The sequence below is a fragment of the Leptopilina boulardi genome, unplaced genomic scaffold (genome assembly GCF_019393585.1).
Source record: "Leptopilina boulardi isolate dan_hultmark-lab unplaced genomic scaffold, ZJU_Lbou_2.1 LbouV2_71, whole genome shotgun sequence".
Lineage (NCBI taxonomy): Eukaryota > Metazoa > Arthropoda > Insecta > Hymenoptera > Figitidae > Leptopilina > Leptopilina boulardi.
Window position 1 is genome coordinate 307605 of NW_026138018.1, and position 21619 is coordinate 329223.

The 21619-nt window shown below is 27.7% G+C and overlaps 1 protein-coding gene across 1 annotated transcript in view; it reads right to left on the minus strand.

Annotated features, from left to right (window-relative positions):
* The window catches only part of LOC127290579 (MAM domain-containing glycosylphosphatidylinositol anchor protein 1), a gene marked incomplete at its 5' end in the record, with an annotated part of 197800 nt that overhangs the window by 123839 nt on the left and 52342 nt on the right, over nt 1-21619 (minus strand). Inside the window, 2 exons of the mRNA XM_051319266.1 lie at nt 14671-14906; nt 19081-19429. Of these exons, the coding sequence (XP_051175223.1) occupies nt 14671-14906; nt 19081-19429 (585 nt within the window). The remainder of the gene's footprint in view (nt 1-14670; nt 14907-19080; nt 19430-21619) is intronic.

Here is a 21619-nt window from a genome sequence, read left to right on the forward strand (position 1 = left end):
GTATTACAATACTTTTGTTATCGATTCTTTTGGTCCTAATACTATGGTATCAATTTGATAATTTTAAATTGTATATAATATTTAATTAGAAAATAGTGAAAATTAAAAATAATATATAATTATTATAAAAATTCAAATCGTAGAATGAAATATTAATTATGATGTGGGTGAAAAAATCATTTTTTTTTGGGGGGGGGGGAGTTTAATAGAGAAACGGAGGGAACGTAACTCAAAATGACTTTGATTAAAAATTTCAAATGTTCAAAAGTTAAAAAGTCGAAAAGGAGTGTGGAGACTTGACTTATAATATGGAAAATGGGTGTCGTAAAAATAGGATGACACCTAACAAAGTGAGAATATTTTAAAATTCATGCGACATTCGCGTACGTGGTGAGAAAAATATTAGAAGCGCTCAGTGACTTATACACACACACACACACACACACATAGATAGGATATACACACTGATGTTACAATTTCACGGGAAAAGAATTCAAGAAACTTTTTTAAAAAATTGTGAATACTATATACGAAGTGTTGTAGACGCTTTAACGAGACGACGACGACGACGACAACCGCCTCTGAGAGGGACATGTACGGAGTATTGATTTGCAATTAAGTACAGCTGCTATGCTTACGGACGAAGCAATTTCGTGAAACCCGACAATCGACAACTAGCCTTGTTATGCAAATGCTCGACAAACAAGCTCTCCCTTATTTTCCTTTCAAATATTTGTAATTAAAGTCCCTTCAATTTTTTAATTGACCGCACAAAAATTAATCGGCTTTCATTGTTATCGTGATTTTTTTTATTATTCATTTCAATTATTTTATATTATTTCAATAATAATAATAATATAGTTTATATATTATTTCAATTATTAATTATTCTACTGGTAATTATTATTATTGAATAATAATGTAGGTTGAAAAAAAAATTTACTCGATTTAAATAATCGACTATTATTAAATAAATATTTCCTTGAACTAAATAATTTTTGAGTCAATTAAATTTTATTTATTTTAAATATAGAGATTATTAATTTAAATACAGTTTATTTGATTGAAAATTGATACAAATAAATATTTATTTAATAATAAAATAACCGATTATTTGAATTAAATAATTTTTTTTTTTTTTTAGTTTAAAAGATCAATTTTTTTATGATTAAAATGTAAAGTAAAAATATAAAAAAAAATATGGGACGATATTATTATTTATGGGTAATTTATATTCATTTTGTGTTTTTTTTCAACGTTGAAGGAAGAAAAAAAAATTTCACAATTAACCTACTTCATAAAAGACACGGTAATAACTGTGATTAAAAAAATATTTTCTCCAGCGTCTGACCATATTGCGACGTTACTACTTAAAGGATTAAAAGGCATACTCGCGTCTATCTTCTACTTTTACTACTTAACCACGAGGTTAAAACACACACATATATATATATATATAGTAATATCTGTAAAGAAATTTAGTTTTAAACTTTGAAATTTTGTTCTTGATGAAATTTTTTCTGTCTGACTATTTGATGCTTTTACTACTTTTATACTCATGTTATAAAAATAACTATTTTTCACTCTTTAAAGAAATTATTTATTTACTTCTTCGAAATTATTTAGTTACTTCTTAGAAATTATTTAGTTATTTCTTAGAAATTATTTACTCACTTCTTAGAAATTATTTATTTTCTTCTTATAAATTATTATTATTTTTTCTACTTTGAATTTATTTAATCTAATAATTATAGAAACTCTTCTTTATATAGAAGTAAAATTTCAATAATTATCTAGAAATTTCTCTAAGGGGAGTAAAAAAATCTAGAAATCTAAAAATTTCTCTCTAATAGGAGAAAAAAAAAAACTTCCGATGTTATTAAGGGAGAAAAATCGTAAATAACAGAAAAAAGATTTCAACGATGAATTTTGACTGACTATGAGAATTCATTGGCTAGTGACGCGAACGATATTTGTGGGTTGAATCCATGAAAAATAACTGCTTCCAAAAGCCAATCAGACATAGATTCAAGGGCGTTCTACTTTCTAGAAAATGTCTCTTCCAATAATCATCTAGATTGCCTCGCGCGCCAGGAAGAAACCCAATAAATAGATGTGATTTAGTGTCGATCTGAACGGGTTTCATGAACCCTCGCATATACGCATGAATGCGTTCAATTTAGTCTGAGAGACATTTTTTTTTTTTTTTTAAAAAAAAGGTCCAAATATTTTCATAATGCTTTTGTGAAAACTAGTATTTTTTTTCGTTGAAAATTTCTCGTATTTTGTTCGGTCAAAAAAAAAAAACATAAATAAAAAATATATATACACTATATATACTGCTATCATTCTACTAAATCCCATTAATCTACGCTGACTATACACTTTCGGTATATTACGACGTCAACGTTTCTTTTTCCCGAGATGAGAGAACTTGAGACCAACAGACTTTTATGGAATGTCCAGTATACATATAGATATTATGCCTAGGATTCCCCAACGGAAAGAGAATCATTTTTCAACAATTCTTTTTTTTTTTCTTTTTTGGAACGATCACATCAATTTTCGACATCCTTAAAAGAATTTTTTTTCTCCTTTTTTACTGAGAAAAAACTCTTCGTTTTTTTTAAGGCAAATTATTAATTTTACAGTAAATTTTTTTTTAAGTAAAATTATTAATTTTTCCATGAATTCTTTTAAGTGAAATTATTAATTTTTCCGTTTTTTTTTTATTTTTAATTTTTATTTATTTATATAAAGAAAAATATTTTCTAATTGCTGTTTTTTGGTAATTCTTTTTTCTTCTTTTCTTTTAATTTTTCCCTTTAATCTTTGTTTAAATTCAAACATTTCTCTTTCGCGTGACCTATTTTATTCTTTATTTTTCTATTATTTGTGTCCCTCTCAATATTTCTTTCTTCTTCAATAAATTGTTTGCTTTCTTTATGGGAACCAAAAAAAAAAAAAGAATGGATAAAAACTTTGAAAAACAAAACTGGATAAAACAAAAATTGTCTAATCTAAAAAATCTAATCTAAAAATCTAATTTTGTTGTCATCAAAAATTTACCTTTTTTTTCATTATTTTCTATTATTTTGGTCTTACAGTAAAACATTTTAGCTTCAATTATTTTTTTTTCTACTATTGTCTTCAATCTGCGTTTGCTCATTTCTCTACATCCTTTGTTCTCCTTCTATTATTCTGTTCCTTCTCTCTTTCTCTTTTTCTATTCGCAGTTGACTTTAATTTTGTTTCGACTCAACGTATTTTTTTTCTTTTCTTATACGTTATTAAAATTTTATAGCCTAAGGACTAGGTTATTTTTCTTTTTTTTTTTTTTTTGTAGATAATTTAAGCACTCGCAATATATATAAGTACTTGCCATTCACGACGACAGTTAAGGTTACACAAAAAAAAAAAATTTTTTTTTAACAGATATATTAAATCGTTTCATGGAGAAGTACTTGCGGATTTTCAACTTGTTGCGCGCCTCTTTTCAAAAGCTCAAATGCCTATTGCAATCGTGAATAAGAGTTCAACACCCAGAAAAATAAATTTTTAAATTTTATGAATCCACACGAAATGTTTCTAATAATTTTGTAAAATGTAGACGAAATTATCAGCGTTGAAATTGTGAATGGCGCAACAGGTTTTGAGATTTGAATTTACATTCATTAAATTTATATCTTCTAATTATAGTAATTATAGAAATATTATATTCATTACTCCATATATAATTAAATTAATTTGTTTCTCTCTGGGTAAAAGTTTATATATCATAACGAATTTCTGTGATTTTATAATTTTATAATTTTAAAATTTTACAATTTTATAATTTACAATAATTAAATATTGCATATCAAAAAAGATTTCTTATTGGCTTTAGAATTATTTGAAATTTTTATCCTTTTGCAACATCTGGGTTGGTAGCTATGCATTTAAATGTATTTAAATTTTATTTAAGACTTCGACATTCTCATAGAGAAGAATAATAATTGATCGGATACTTGTCATCGTATAGAGACTAATTTTTTTAATAAAATAAAAAAAAAATTTTCTCGAATAATGAAATGTAAATATTAAATTTCATCTCTTTCACTATCGTTTGTTTTGCATCTAACAAGATCTTTTATCAGAAAATATATTTTCCTTTCTCTCTAAAAACGTGTATAAAAAAAAATCTGCATGTGAAGTGAATATATTTAAAAATATTAAAAAATTTTTAAAATTTAAAATACTAATATCAGTTAAAATTGAAAAAAATATTTTTTTCTATTTATTAAACCTAATGTCTATATTCGGACATTTGTACGTCATCAGTCTAAAGCAATTCATTCAGAAAACCGTCTCTCTTATCAAATTCGCCAAGCATTTCACAGTGAACTGACATGTGAGATAGCTTGATATTCTCTGAGACAGCTTTGAATTTCTCAAGTCTCGTACATATATATATATAAGAATGAAAAACGTGGAATTCTTTTAAAATGTAAATTCTCTTTAGAAAATAGTATACAAAAATGTTGTTCTTGCAGTTTAGGAAAATAAATTTCAACATTTTTTACAGATGTCGATTATATAATAAGTATTTGATAATTTAATTTTATCCCATTTTTTTTATTATTTTTTTAAATTATTTTTTCATCTCTATATTATTAACAATTTGCATTATTTTATAAGTGTTTTTACTTTCTTTTAAGAGTGATTTAATTATTTTAAGAATTTAAATTTTATTGAAACAATTTTTTTATATTTTATTTATTTTAACAAATTATTTGTATTTTATTATTAAAATTTCATTATTATTTAAATTATTTTATTACATTCAATAATTATTTGGCTCAAGATGATAAACTAGTGTGTGCAACTAAGTTTAGTAACTCTATTGGGGACTGCATATATGATGATTTGTTGATCAGAAGCGCATACTGATTGACAAATGTTACCAATCACACAAACAATTCGAAATTGAATTATTGCATAAGAAAAAATCAATTAATTAATCGTGTGAAATTTATCAAGTAAAAATAATTTATCATTGCAAAAAAAAAATAGAAACCATTTAAATAATTTTTTAATCAAAAAGTATTCAAGAAAATTTTGCTTCTATTAGGATTAATTTTTAATAATTAAATCAGTATCAATCGCTGTGAATTTTAAAATTCTTTTCTAAATTTTTAATAAATACAAAAAATAGAATCTTTAATGTCTTTTTTTTTTAATGAATGTTAATTAAAAATTTATTTTCTCAATCAATTTCAATTAACAGTCAAATTTGTAAGACTGAAATCAAATAATTCTGAATAATTAAATCAGTACTAATCTCTGGGAATTTTTAATTCTTTTTCTCCTTTAACTTTTTAATAAATCCAAAAAATTGAATTTTTGGTTTCTTTTATTTTTTTTATAAATTGTAATTATAAAAATTCGAACAAAGTAAAATTGTTTATTCGGCCATTTGCAATTTTGGAAAAATTGAAAATTCAGCGTCTTAAAAATTTGTATAAATAAAAATTTGGACAAATTAAAATTGTTTGTTTTGGACATTTTCAATTTTGGACAAATGAAAATTCATCTGAAAGAATAAAATAAAAATTCTATGCAATGAAATTCTATCTAATAAAAATTCATATTAAAATGCCTATTATGTTAAATTGAAAAATTTGAGTAAATAAAAATTCTGACAAATGAAAATTCAAACAAATTTTTGTATTGAAAACTTTGTATGATTTTGAATTTTGTATTTTACGAAAAAATTTGTAGGTGGGTGAAATATAAAAGTGAAAGAAAAATAAAATAAATGTGAGCAAAAGAGAGTGTTGTTTGCGTCAAAGAAACTAGAAAATTGAGAAAGAGAGAGGCTTTTGCAAGCCTTGAGCAACGGATAGATAGTATAGACAGAGAGCCGATGGATGAGATGCTAACGAGAAGCCGAACGATCGACTCTCTCTCTCTCTCTGTATCTGGGTACCATATCGACAGATCCTGCTAGCTTGAGCGTGAAATGGTTTCCTTTACTAACTCAAAAACCAATATATAGAACGAGTTTCTCGCTTTCAACGACAGAAATTCTCGCCGCATGCTGATACAGCATTGGTCTCTTTCTATGGATTAAGTGTGTATAGTAACAGTTGTGATTCGTTCTATTTTCGTTCCTCTACGAACACGATTTAAACTATTTTCAATTTTCTTCAATTTTTTTTTTTTTTTACTCCCGGACGAAAAATGTTAGAATTGTACTTATAGAGTTGAAAAAGGTACGACGACATCGTATACCATTAAAGTGGGTACCGTTAAATCGATTGAGAAAAAAAGGCTCCCTTGTAAAGAGAGAGAGAGAGAAACGTTAACGTACTGCTTTATTTGTTTCCTTTATTTCACCCCACCAACCCTTTTTCTCCCTCCTGGCAAAACCATTCGATACTTTTTTTTCACAAAGAATCTATATAGTTCGGAAAAAGATGTGCGATTCTGCTTCCTCGTTCAACTTCATTGATCGTTGCTATGTGTGTGTGTGTGTGTGTGTGTGTTCGCAAAAGAAAGATTAACTACCGTGTGTGTAGATACATTCTTTCATAGTGTATAGAATTTTTTTTTTTTTTATGAGAAAGTAGAATGGAACGATACAGACTTTAAGATAAAAATCAAAAAATGAGACAGTTGTGAAAAGAGAGAAAGAGAGAGAGAGAGAGAGAGAGCTCAAGAAATTGTTCACATCAATTTACTTTGGACTTTATCTGCTTCTTTCAAGATAATGCACACTTTATAATGGGTGGAGAGAGACAGAGAGAGAGAGAGAGAGAGGGTTAAGGTGTTAAATTACGATAATACATAACGTCATTTGCACGAATGCCGTTATTAATTCAAGAAACTTTAATCCTCAACATATCTTCTTGCACTGGATTAACATTTTTATATTCAGACGAGAAAAAATGCACCATCATCTTTTCATTTTTACTATAGTTGTAAATTTTCTTTTTTTTCCCCCCATTTCTAATGTCCAGCGATACGTAAAAAAAATATTTTAATAAAATCTTTATAATAAATAAAAAGTTATATTAAATTGAATATTGAAAAAATAAATTTTTTTAAAAAATATTCGCCTTTTTCAATTCTCGAGAGTGCAAAAATTCAACTTGCCTCCTCATGATGGATCTTTTCGAATAACTTTTCATTGAAATACGTATTTGCGCGCACTACTTGTGAGAAAAGTTTGTGTGTAAGTTTGAAGTTTGAAAATTGCACGTTTGGAAATTTTTGAATTCTTCAAAGGTGTGTGTCGACTAGTTAAATGAAAAGTTAAGGTAACATTTATTTTTTTTACTGTGGTGTACGTTCAACTATATTTTTTCGAAAAAAAAAAAAATAAATAAAGTAGTGTCATTTCATTTCGTATTTCGGTCTGCTGCGCTGCTCTTTACGGATGATAGAGAATTTTCCACTTTTTACTGTGACCCCTTGGCACTGGAAGTTACTTCCTTCTCGATCTTATCGTCTCTCTCTCTCTCTCTCTCTCCTTCACGTCCTTCGTGTCCTATTTCAATAGCATGGGTTTGGCCCCGTCAAACAGCGGCTCTCTCTATTTTCCCTCAAATACCATCTATATATATATATATAACCAACAACCAATGATGTCACGTGCATCGACTTTTTTTCACTAAAATTGCTTTTTCGAAAAATAATTACAAAATAACTTTATTTATACAATTTCCTTTCCTCGTGAATTTGTAAAAAATATTAATTGGTAATTAAAATTGGAAAAATAAAAAAAAAATGTAAATTAGGATGAAAAATAATAATATTAATTAGGAAAAATAAAAATAGTAATAATAATAATTAATAGAAATTGAATTATTGCAGAAATATTTTGTTATGAAAGTGGAAATGGTGGTAATATATATATAATGATGAATAGAATTCTACTGTAAATATTGCAGTGTGACGTAACAAGCAAGGCATGAATTCAAAGCAAATTGTTAGCAAGTTACTCTTTGCGCGGTCGGTGTTACTAATGAATTGAAAGTTAACCTCGACTTCAAACCACAAGCTGCTTTTTGCTAACACACAAGCGGCAACATGACCCGAATGTCTAGTTGGCAATCAGCATAATAGATGGAACTTAAAATCAGAATTTCCGGCAAAACTATCTTATGCAAAATAGATTTTTTTTTCTTCATGTCGATTAATTTTTAATGCAAAAAAAAGATCAAATAAAAAAGAAATTTTCCAAACTTTTTCCATTTTCTACAAAAATTTTTTTCCCAATCAAATATTTAATAAGTACCATTAATTTTTGTTTTAAAATTAGGTTTTTGACACTAGAAAAAAAAATTTGTCTAACCAAACTCTACTTTTTGTACGTAACCTGGAAAATAGTATAAAATCAAAGTCAACTTTTCAATAAAAAAAAAAAAATTCATTTGGTATTATTTAAAAAAAAAAAAAAAAATTTTATTCTGAGAAAAAAATAAATTCAAGGAACGCAATTTCGAATATATGATGAAAATATTAAACTGAAGCAAAAAAAAAAAAATATTGTTTCGGTATAAAATAAACATTTCTCGTAACGTCAATATTCCGAGGAATACGAAAGGGAAACTGGCAATGAAGATTGACCTTCGTTGACCATAACGGGAAATTGTCAGACCTAAAATTTAAGCTCAACGGAAATGGTGGTCATCGTATATAGGAAATGACCCTTCTTCCTTTCGATCCTAAAACCATTGCAGGGGGAAAATTGTAATCGCTTGTTACGCATTGAGGTCGATAGTAAGACGATTAGAAGAGAGATCACTATCATCAACGACAAGACACTAGAAAATTGTACTATCGATTTAACACTTATTTTTTTTTTTTATCAATTCTCCTCACAGAGTAAAACTTCTAAATCTTAACAAATAATTTTTTTTTCTATTACAGATAAAAAATAAAAATAATTTAAGTGTTAGCGTGATATTTTAATGTTGCAATAAAGAAACAAATGAGAAAACAAAGGAAAAGGATATGTCTGACCATAATGTTCTTTTACCACTTAAGATCAAAGATTTTGTTTTTCTGAATCGTTTCGTTTATTTTACTATAGTTTAGTAAGAAGTGGAGAAAAAAGGGTATTTTTACCACATTTAACTATGGAAAAAAGGTTTTTACTACTTAAAATTATTCCATGTAATCGTAATCTGATTTGTAAATTATTGTCTGACTAAAATTAAAGAATACTACTTAATATTAAAAATAAATTATTAGTCTGACTTAATAGGATTTTACTACTGAAAAAATTCGTTTTAACTTTCGTCTGACTTAAAAGCGTGTAACTACTTAAAATTTGTGTTAGGATTTTACTACTGAAAAAATTCGTTTTAACTTTCGTCTGACTTAAAAGCGTGTAACTACTTAAAATTTGTGTCTGACCTTTTGTGTTACTACTTAAACAATATTTAAAATTTAGTTCGACAAAAATTACTATAACCACTAATACTACTATTTATACAAATTACTATTATTATTAATAAAATGTACTTTATCTTCAGTCTGACTTGAAAGGGTTTTACTACTTAAATCAGCTATTGGCTGACTTAAAATCGAGATACCATCTAAATTTTATGTTTAAACTCTTGTCTGACATAAATATTTATTACTACTCAAATGTTACTGAAAAACTAGTCTGACTAAACTGCTTATTACTACTTAAATAGTACTGAAAACTTGGTCTGACTAGAAATCCCGTTACTACTTAAAGTTTTAGTCTTCCCACTTGGAAAGATTCACCGGAAAGTGCCCCCTGGAGGTTCTATTAGAATTCTGCCGGAACTTCCAACGTAATTCCGTCGGAATTCCATCGGAGTTCCAAAAAATTTCCGATGGGATTCCGACGGAATTCTGACAGAATTAGGACTCTAAAATTTTTTTAAAAAATTAATTAATTAATTCCGTCGGAATCCCATCGGAAATTCTTTGGAACCCCGATGGAATTCCGACGGAATTACGTTGGAAGTTCTATTTAAATACTAAAAATACAGTCTGACTAAAAAGTCTGTTACTACTTAAGATGAGGATCTACCGAATTTTCAAACTAACGAAATTAATGTTTTTTGGGGGGTATTATTTTCCTATTTTGACAATAATAATTATTTAAAATTATCAAATAATTTAAAAAACAAAAAAAAAAAGATAATTTCAATGGTGATTAAAAAACTAAAAATTTCATATAAAAATGTTTAAAATGAGAAAGAGCCCTTAATATTAAAAATACTTCCATGAAAAAATAAAATATTAAAAATGTGAGATAAATTTAAAATTTCAAGAACCATTTAAATGGGAATTCTATGTCAAATAACTCTTTTTACACCTTTAAATCCCGGAACTTTTTAGCAGATTGCGTCAAGAAGGTGAATTGAAAAAAAAAAGAAGTCAGATAAGACGAAAGGGAATAAGAAGACGACAAGTAGATTCCAAGTATAATAAGATAGAAACGAGAGGTAAAAGAGAAAGAGAGAGAGAAAGAGAAGAATGAGGAACAAATGGCTGAAGAAAGGGAAATGGAAAAAAAAGAGAAAGAGAAATAAAGAAAAAGAGAGTGAGAGAGAGAGAGAGAGAGATAGAGTCGTCGTTTCGAAAGCCGCTTTTGCCGCATGTTGCCAAGTGATCCTCGTTCGTTTTCGTTTCCATTGGTCGATCGCAAAAGAATGGAGTCGTGGCGGTGATGGGCACGATGGTGAAAATGCGAATTCCTCTCGTACTCCATCCGTTAGCAGACTGTGCTAAAGTGGAGTGGCCAGTCAATAACCCTGAAGCTTTCCGTACTTCTCTGATGTACTCGAAGGGCTGTCATTCGAACGAAAAGCTCTCTTGGTTTTACGACGTTATCGTCCAAGTGCATTTAACACCGTTGGGCAAGACAATATTCAAGTGGATTCTTGCTCGTATCAGCACATTGACAACAACATTTTTCCCAACACAACCAAATCCTTTATCTTACGTTCGTAAATTTTCCTACCAAAAAATTTATTTTTATTGTTCAATCGAAATTTATTACATTTTCTTTTTATCTATTTAAAAAAAAAAAAATATTTATTAAGTTTAAGTACTAACGGCCTTTTAATTCAGAATAAATTTTTTTTGTAGTATTAAAGTAGTAACAGACTTTTTAATCAGACGCTAGTTTCAGTAATGTTTAAGTAGTAATAAGCAGTTTAGTCAGACTATATTTTCAGTAGTATTTAAGAAGTAATGATTGTTTTAATCAAACTAGATTTTCAGTAGTATTAAGTAGGAATCCTATTTTAAATCAAGCGAAACTTAGAACGAATAGTTTAAGTAGTAAAACCCTCTCAAGTCAGACTGGGGTAAAAATTACATTTTATTTTAGTATTCTTCAAGTAGTAATATTAATTTTGGTCTAACTGTATTTCGAATATTGTTTAAGTAGTAATAAGGATTTATGTCAGACAAAAGTTTAGAAAAATATTATTTACGTAGTATCTCTCTTTTGAGTCAGACAAAAGCTAAATCGAATGGTTTAAGTAGTATAACCATTACAACTCAGACAGAGGTAATACATTTTATTTTAGTAATAGTAATAGTAATAGTACCTAATTTAAGCCATTAGTAGTAGTATTAGTAGTAATAGTAATTTTCGTCAGACTAAATTTTGAATATTGTTTAAGTAGTAATAAGGATTTATGTCAGACAAAAGTTTAAAAATATTATTTAAGTAGTATCTCTCGTTTAAGTCAGACAAAAGCTAAATCGAATGGTTTAAGTAGTATAACCCTTACAAGTCAGACAGAGGTAATACATTTTATTTTAGTAATAGTAATAGTAATAGTAATTTAAGCCATTAGTAGTAGTAATATTAATTTTCGTCAGACTAAATTTTGAATATTGTTTAAGTAGTAAAACATATTTAAGTCAGCCAAAAGTTTAAAAATATTATTTAAGTAGTATCTCTCTTTTAAGTCAGACAAAAGCTAAAAACGAATGATTTAAGTAGTATAACCCTATCAAGTCAGACAGAGGTAATACATTTTATTTTAGTAATAGTAATAGTACCTAATTTAAGCCATTAGTAGTAGTATTAGTAGTAATAGTAATTTTCGTCAGACTAAATTTTGAATATTCTTTACGTAGTAAAACATATTTAAGTCAGATAAAAATTTAAAACGGAAAGTTTAAGTAGTAAACCCCTTTCAAGTCAGACAGGAATTAAAGTATATTTTATTTCCCTATTGATCAAGTAGTAATAATAATTTTAATCGAAATAAATTTTTTTAAGTAGTAATAGAATTTCAAGTCAGACAAACGCATAAGAGAAAAAAATCGCTGCTAATTGAAGAGAAATTCTCTTTGAATAAGAAAATTATTTTTCACTCTATATAGGTTAAAATAGAAGATAAAGAAAAAAAATTTTGAGGAAAAAAAAATAAAAGTTATCGTGATCAATAAAAGATGGAAAAAGTTCATTGTCAGTAAATAACAGGACTCTTTCATTAATTATAGAGACGTCTCGGGCTAATCAATGGGTAGTTAGTGGCTAATGGTCAGTTCGCGTCAATAATTACTGTCCGCATGGGTTGAAGCCGGGGCTTTGATGCTGGTCACTAATGCCGTTGTCAGTGCTGGATGAACAGCGATTGGCCAAGCATGTTGCCAGTGCCCTCAGAAACGCTTATAGTACTTCAAGTTATTGGCCACTGCATTGCATATATACTGCCTAAGTTAATTTGCAGTTTATGCTGGTCTATGCTCTCAATAACTAGCCATAAAGTACCCTTTGAGTTTGCTGTAACAATTCTGACAATCGATTCAATTCGTCGAAAACATATGTATATATATATATATATATATATATGTCTATATGTTTTGCAACAACAATTAACGAACAAATGGAAATTCTACGTCTGTCTGACTAAAATACATCTCTTCTACTTACAAAATTTTTTTTATCCAATTGTCTGACTAAAAAAGCTTTTACTACTGACAAAAATGATTCATTTATACGTTTGTCTGACTAAAATGTACCTTGACTACTTAGAGTTTTATTAATACAATTGTCTGACTAAAAAGTACTTTTTCCACTGATATCAATTTAATACGTTTGTCTGACCAAAATGTATCTTTTATTTTTTATTACTACACTTGTCTGACTAAACAGTGGTTTTACTACTTATAACAAAGTTTCTTCCGATATGTTCGGCTGAATTAAATGCAAAGTATCATTAATATGCTTGTCTAACTAAAGAGCGCTTTTTCTACTAAATAAAAAGTGTCATAACTACTTTTGTCTGACTAAAAAATTCCTTTTCTACTTAAATTGTTCCAAATTCATAATTATACAAATCATAAAAATTCAAATTATTCAAATATATTGCTTCTAAAAAAAACCACATTCTCCACTATTAAAAAATATTATTTCCAACTAAATAAAATATTTCCACACATCTCTGACATTTTTTTTTTTAATATTTTTACTGCTAAAGGTAGAAGATACTTTTTTTCTTTCCTTTTTCGTTACATGTACAAACAATATGGAAAAATCAATTTGTTGCTTTTTGTATTTAGATAAAAGCAAACGTCACAATATTCGTGTATTTCGCAAACAAAACGAAAAAAAAAATATGAGAAACATTTTTCTATGTATATAGAGATACTTAAAAAATATTTTTCAATGAATATTCATTGAATTGCAATATAGAAACGTTATAGTTGTGTGATGCAAATTAATATGCATAGGACCGCATTACCACGGGATTCAGGACGAACATTTGACGTCACACTATGCGTCTGAAATGTCTGAATATAGTTAGTCGCACGATTGGCCGAGACGCGACAAACTGACAAAGACATTTGAATTTCTACTGTACACATATATATATATATATATATATCTATATCTACATGTGCATATGATTTCGAGTCACAGTATGACGACAAATTGAAACATTATGCAACATTGGAGCCGTCCCCTTATTCCCATGAGAGCCTTACTTTGACCAGTTTCTAAAATATATTAAACTTTGTCGACACAAGTTTAATAATAATAATAATAATGATAATGTTAATGATAGAAACTGTAAAATTTTGCATTTAGTCGAAAACCTTGCACCGTATGTTGTTAAGTATACTTGTTGGAAAATTTGCGATACATTTTGCAAATTATACTTTAAAAACCCCTTTTAAAAAAAAAAAAAAAGTTGTTATACATTTACAATTTAATGGAATTAAACTAAAATTCCCGTCTTTTAGTTGTCAATTACGGGAATTAAATACGTTTAAAAAAAATGTAGAAAAAAAATAAAATATTCCTTAATCCTTTAAAATGTTTCGAATGAAATTTCATTTTAAAATCAAATATTACTTTTAATTTACAAATGATTGAAATTTTATTTCTTTTTTTAAATTATTATTGTTATTACTTCCATTTATTATTTTCTACTTCAGTGAATTTTTAGTGATTTTCAGTGAAACAATTGTTTAATTAAATTTTAACATTTTTTTTTGGTAATAAAAGCAATTAATATAAAAGTTTGATAATAAATAAATTCGTACTGAAATGGGGTTTTTTTTTCTTCTTTTGCAAAACCTTACACATGTAAATAATAAACAATAATAATTTTAAATAATAAATAAATAAATAAAAATTGGTATTTTTGTAAAAATTTTTGAAAATTTACTCACCGAGTACGACTAACTTTACAGGTCGGCCGGTAAGTAATTTTCCTTGGCCGTCTTTAAGACTACAACTCCAAATTCCATCATCTTCTAATCTGACATTGTCGATATGCAAAGCAGCGGTTGAAGAGTCTCCGATATATCTATGACCCGTTCCACTCATTTCTGTCCTTGTGTCGATAGTAATCATATCCACTGGATTATCATCATGAAGCCAAGTCGCTGGTTCTATCCTGTAACTTCTAACAAGAATTGATTTTTTTTTAACAATGTAATCACAAAATTATATATTTAAAAATATATTTAAAAATTCATTAAAAAATAAAGTATATTTAAAAGTATATTTAAGTATATTGTTGAATAAATAAAATCCTTTAATGCTTAGCACATTAGATACAACAAAAAATTGTAAATACAAAATTTTAATTAAAAATCAAAATATATATATACCCAGATAACACACGTACTAGTACGGTAGAAGTATAATACTAGTACGACGTACTAGACGTACTAGTACTGTACCAGCCATGTACCTTCGCACGGTACCAGGTACTGTACTAGTACGGCGTACCGGTATGCAATATCGGTAGAATACGAGTACTATACGAGTACGACGTACTGAAAACTTTTGTGACTTAGTATAACGTACTGTTATTGTACTGGTACAATACTAGTATGATGTACAATATAAAATATTATATACCCTCCCCTTTCTCTTCCCACAATAGTATTTTCATTATTTTCATTTATTATTCAAAAGAAAATCATTTTTTTATTTACATCATATATGTAACTTGTATTCTCACTTATCTTAAAATATCTGGTGTTTTATATTATCAAATATTAATTGATTATTTCTTTACATTTAAACATTATTTCAAAAGAATTTTAAACTTGATGTTATAAATTGCTTTGAAAAACATATTATCACATCCTAACCTATAAATATGTTATATGTATAAGAAAAACTATAACGAAATAACACACAATTGAATTTAAAAATATATCAATATGATCAAGACCGAATTTATGAATTTTTCTCATTATAAATGTAAAAGATTTTCATGTTTTTCAATGAAATAACACCACGGCACCATGTCAAAGTAAAAGAATATAAATCTTATAAAGATCGATGATTTAATATAAATTTAATCTCGGATATTCAAGATAAGTACAGAAGCACAAGTTACAAACGTTAATACTCTTTTGCTGCATCATAAACCACTTTTTTCACCAACATTTATTGCACCGTTTTCAGTGACGCGTTCATATTTGACAATTGTCAAGAAAGTGAGGTTGGGTTGGCATTACCAGCAAAGACTCCCAGTACGACGTACCAGTATTATACTTGTATCGTACAAGTATGTTGTGCTTCTTATTTCAGAAGTACGACGTACTGGTATTGTACTAGTACTATACTTTTATCGAGTAATCATATTTTACAATTCTAACAGTACGACATACTTTTATTGTACTAGTACCGTACTGGTACGACATATATCATTATTTTGTACTTGTATAAAACTAGTATAATACTAGTACGCCGTACTCGTAAATAACGATTAGTACGCTTGGTTATCTGGGTATATATATTATGAAAATAAATTAAAAATTCAATTTTCGTATTGAAATTATTTTCATCAGTATGTATTTTTAAATAATATTCTCCTCGAATTTTGATTATATATGTTTGTTTTTAAACTGAATTTAACATTTTTGATTAATAAAATTTTCTGTAATAAAAACTTTCATTTTGTGTTTGTATAATTCATGAGATTGTTGAAACGATTCGTTATCAAATTTCGAAGTGAAGTTGAGGTCTAATTAGAGTAGGGTCTCTTGTGAGGACACCATATCTATATATATATATATATATAGGTATACCCTAAAGAATCTTCATCAAGGACCCCTAGAAAGTTTGAGTTTTGTTAAACCCTTAAAGTTTGCTTTGTATAAGTTTTGGTGAACAAGTAGTATCTTATTTCAAAGGGAATGCAGAAATATATTAGATAAGAAACTTCAGTAGAATGTTAAATTATTTACATTTGGTATAAAGAACAATTTTTTAATTATGATGAGAATAATTTATTCAATAGAAAAAAATAAAATTAAAAAAATTTTAAATATTAAATACTAATTAATAGTATTATTAATAATAATATTAATAATATTAATAAGAATATAAATAATAATAATAATATTAAAAATATTAATAAGAATATAAATAATAAAATATAAGTAATTAACAAAAAAATTGTCTAACCAAAATTTGTTTTTACTACCAAATATCGCGAAAAATTAATTTATAAATCCATGTTTCGTTACATATTTAATAACACATTACACACTTATTTAAAATAATATTGAATTTATTTGCCAATATTATCTTTTTATTAAACAGTAGTAAAAACACAATTTGATCAGACATACTCATTTTTACTGTTTTTTTTTTTTTTTTTTTTTTTTGCAGTAGAAAAGGTAAATTTCAGCCATGCGAATGTTTCAATAATTAAAGTGGAAATATCCATTATAACTAGATAGATATTGACAGAAATTATTAGATTTCAGTAGAGAAATCACATTTTAGTCAGACATGCGATTAAATAATTTGCACTTTTTAGTAGCAGACAAATATTGATTGATCCGTTAATTGCCATTAATTGTGTTTAACACACACACACAAACACAAATTGAATTTTTTTTTCAACAAATATAAATTTTTCAAAAAAAATTAAAAAAATTTAAAATATGTGTTCAAAAAAAAAAAATATCTAGTTAGTAAAGTCAACTTTTAACAAATTTAAATGTTTGTCTCACCAAAATTTGATTTTATTATTTAAATTTAATACATCTATGCAAAATATTTATTATTTTTTTTCTATTGCTTTTTTTACATAACAAAAAAATTTAATTACAAAACGTTACCATGGTAACGGTAACCGATGCCATAGTAACAGTTGACAAGAAAATAGTTGTTATAGTATTCGGTTGCTATAGTAATGGTTCATATAGTAACAGTTGCTATGGAAACATGGTAACGGTTACTATGGAAATCGTTGCTATCGAAACAGTTACTATGGAAAAAGTTACTCTGGCAACAGTTACTATAGCAAAAGTTACTCTGGCCACAGTTACTATAGCAACAGTTACTATAGCAACAGTTACTATAGCAAAGGTTACTCTGACAACAGTTACTATGACAACTGTTACTATGGCCACAGTTAATTACTATGGCAACTGTTATTATGGCCACTGTTAGTTACTATGGCAACTGTTATTATGGCATCAGTTACTATGGCAACTGTTACTATGGCAAAAGTTACTCTGCAAACAGTTACTATAGCAACAGTTACTATGGCCACAGTTAATTACTATGGCAAAAGTTACTCTGTCAACAGTTACTATAGCAACAGTTACTATAGCAAAAGTTACTCTGGCAACAGTTACTATAGCAACAGTTACTATAACAAAAGTTACTCTGGCAACAGTTATTATGACAACAGTTACTATAGCAAAAGTTACTCTGGCAACAGTTATTATGACAACAGTTAGTTACTATGGCAAAAGTTACTCTGGAAACAATAACTATAGCAAATGTTACTGTAGCAAAAGTTACTCTGGCAACAGTTACTATAGCAACAGTTACTATAGCAAAAGTTACTCTGGCAACAGTTACTATGACAACAGTTAGTTACTATGGCAATAGTTACAATAGCAACGCCATGCGTCTACTTCTCTCATATTTTTGTGGCACAATTATTAATATTACTATGGTAATACTCGTATGAAAATCGTTTCTATGTTAATGGTTGCTATGGAAACAGTTATTGTGGTAACGGTTGCTACGGAAACCGCTGTTATGGTAACAGTTGTATGGTAACAGTTATATGCTAACAGTTATATGGAAAACGTTTCCTTGGTAACCGTTTCTATGGTAACAGTTCATACGGTAACAGTTGCTATGGAAATTGTTGCCCCCGTAACGGTTGCTATGATAACGTGAATTTGAGTATGTCTGACCAAAATGTGCTTCTACTACTTGAAATAGTTAAATTATTCGTGTTTATCATTCTATATATTTACAATTATAGTTTTATTATTAATATTATTATTATTAAAATATTTTACCATTAAAATTAGTATAAATGCATAAAAAATAATAAATTCCTATGTAAACTTTTTGATATTTATTATGTTAAATCGTAAATACGGTTCCTTGAATTCTACCCATATATCATAAAATCAGAATAAAACTCGAAAGAATATATAGGAAAATCTGTTAAGCTATATGTTGAGAAAAGTCTCATGTTTTGAGAATATGTATATATATATATATATATATGTATATATACACATGGATGTTGGGTAAAATGATGTCTCATTCAGATATGTTGAAAGCAAACAAGGACACAGTACCTGGCTTCAGGCTGTACAAGTTTTGAGTAGTTCCCTTCGAGTTCACAGGGTAGAATGACTTTGCTGTGTGGCTTTACAACGAGCTCGATGGGGGACTTGGAGGACGTTGCCAAGGCAAGGTACAGTACGTCGCTTGTGGTTGGTGAATTCGTCGTCCATGATTCTTCATTGGGGGCTAAAAGTGCCGCGGGCTGTGCCACATCATCTGGAAATGACGTCAAGGTCGAGGTGCTCGTTGTTGTACTGGTCGTTGTCCTTCTATTTCGTCTGCTGCCATCCTGCTGTTGTTGCTGCTGATGCTGCTGCTGCTTTCCTCGCAGTGCAAAAAGGCCAGCTTCATTAACGGTTCCTTTAAAAAATAAAGAAATTCAATCATTTTTTTTTTTTTTATATATATACCACCTTCAATTGAAATCTCAGTGCTCTTAACTTTTAACCTCATTCTTTTTAATAAATAAAAAAAATCTCATTATTTTCCTTAGAAATTATTATTTATTCAATCTCATTATTTTTGCAATTTATATTTTTTATTTAATGCTCTCATTTTTTTCTATTTTTGAGCTTAAAATTTTTGTTATTTTACCGTTTGTAAATTGTGATAAATAAAAAAAAATTCTATACTTTTTCCATTGGAAATGTATGTATGGGGGGAGATTTTATGTTAACTCGAGCATTATGTAACTTTCGAGCCTTCGACGAGGGAGGGAGAGAGCAAATGAAAAAAAAAAAGTCCGGAACGAAAGTGCATATTTAATATAATTGGTGCTAATTATCCTTGAGAAAATAAAGGTGGAAAAGCAAATTTAAACAGTTCTTTAACTACGTGAAACTTTTTTTTTTTGTTTCTTTTTTTCAATTTTCACACTTTTTGTAAAGAAAGATAGATTCATTTGAAAATATAAAAATTTTATAAGAGATTTAAAATTCTTTGATAATAAACAACAATTTTTCCATCAAGATGCAATTAAATTTAGAAATAGAACAAAGTTTATTTGAAAAGAAAATTTTTTTTTTTCCAAACATAATGAAAATAGAAAAAAAAAAATAAAATTATGAAACAACTGTATATATAGCAAATTTCTTAGGATTGGATATAATTATTTTACGTAATGTAATCAAGTACTGTGTGAGCGAAGATAGATAGAAGATGGTTTAGTTGGAGTATAGTTATAGACGTGTCTGAGAATGTAAATATTCTTGGCGCTAAGACTTGATTAAGTTAGAGGAGCCCGGAATTCGATAAAGTTTGCGACAACACTGAATCCCTCTCTCTCTCTCTCTCTCTCTCTCTTTCTTCACAAGCTCGTCGCCCTTATATTCTCTCTTTCTCTCTCTCTCTCTATCGTTCTCTCGACACAACCACCTCTATCCAAACGCCATTTTCAGAGTCTCGAATCTCTTTCGCTTTCCCTTCCTCCCTTCATTTTCCACCTCCTTTTCCCTAACCCTAAAACTGCCTATCCTATATATATGTATACCACAGACACGGCAACGAAAACTAATTACAGTTCCGATGAGCCGCGAATAACTGCAAGTATCTAACCGAAACTATGCCTCATTCGTGTCCTCCAAGAAGTACTAACAAGAGGAAGTTTAGTTAGTTAACAACACACAGTTGATTATCTTCTAACGGTATTACCCAATAATTGGATTAATTACACGTTTTTTCTTCTTCTTATTCTTCTAACAACAAAGAAAATAATAGGACGCATAATTTTTGTTCAATAAAAATCATTAGTTAGAATTATTTTAAAGAATTTTTTATTATAATTTATTAGTTTTAAGAGGAATTTTCATTTTTCGAATTAGAATTGAATAAAATTTCTTTCAATTTTTATTTAACGTGACGGATTTTTATTTTACAGAATTATTAAAATGTCGAATTTTTATTTGTCCGAAATTAAAAATGGCTCGAATATCAATAGAAAGATTTCAGCGAAATTTTTAAAATTGACCAATCAAAAATTGTCAAAGAAAATAATGATTGGTTAATTTTACAAATCGCGCCGAAAGCTTTCGGTCGATTATTTGTTCGAAGATTTGCAATTTCGGACAAATAAAAATTTGGCGTTTTTACAGAAAATTATAAGGTATTAAAAAAAGCTGCTACGCTTATTATTTTAATCCAATTTTGCTTATTTTAATACCAAAATGGATTAAAATAAGCAAAATTGGATTAAAATAATAAGTGTTGCAGCTTATTTTAATGCTTTTTAATTTTCTGTATTAATAATTTTGTACAATAACAAGTGGATACGAATTTTGTTAAGTAAAAACTCAAAGAAATTCTGTCAAATTCTAATTCCAAAAATGAAAATTCCTCCTAAAATTGATTTCAATTACACTTAAAATTAGGCACAATATTATAGGTTCCTAACTAAAAATTTAAAACACAACAATAAATAATGAAAAAAAATCATAAAATATTGAAAAAAATTGTTTATAATTAACTTTTTAAAAATAGAGTAATTTTAAAGGTATATATCCAAAAATTCATAAAAAAATGCATAAAATTAGAAAAAAAAAACCTTTTTTTGGG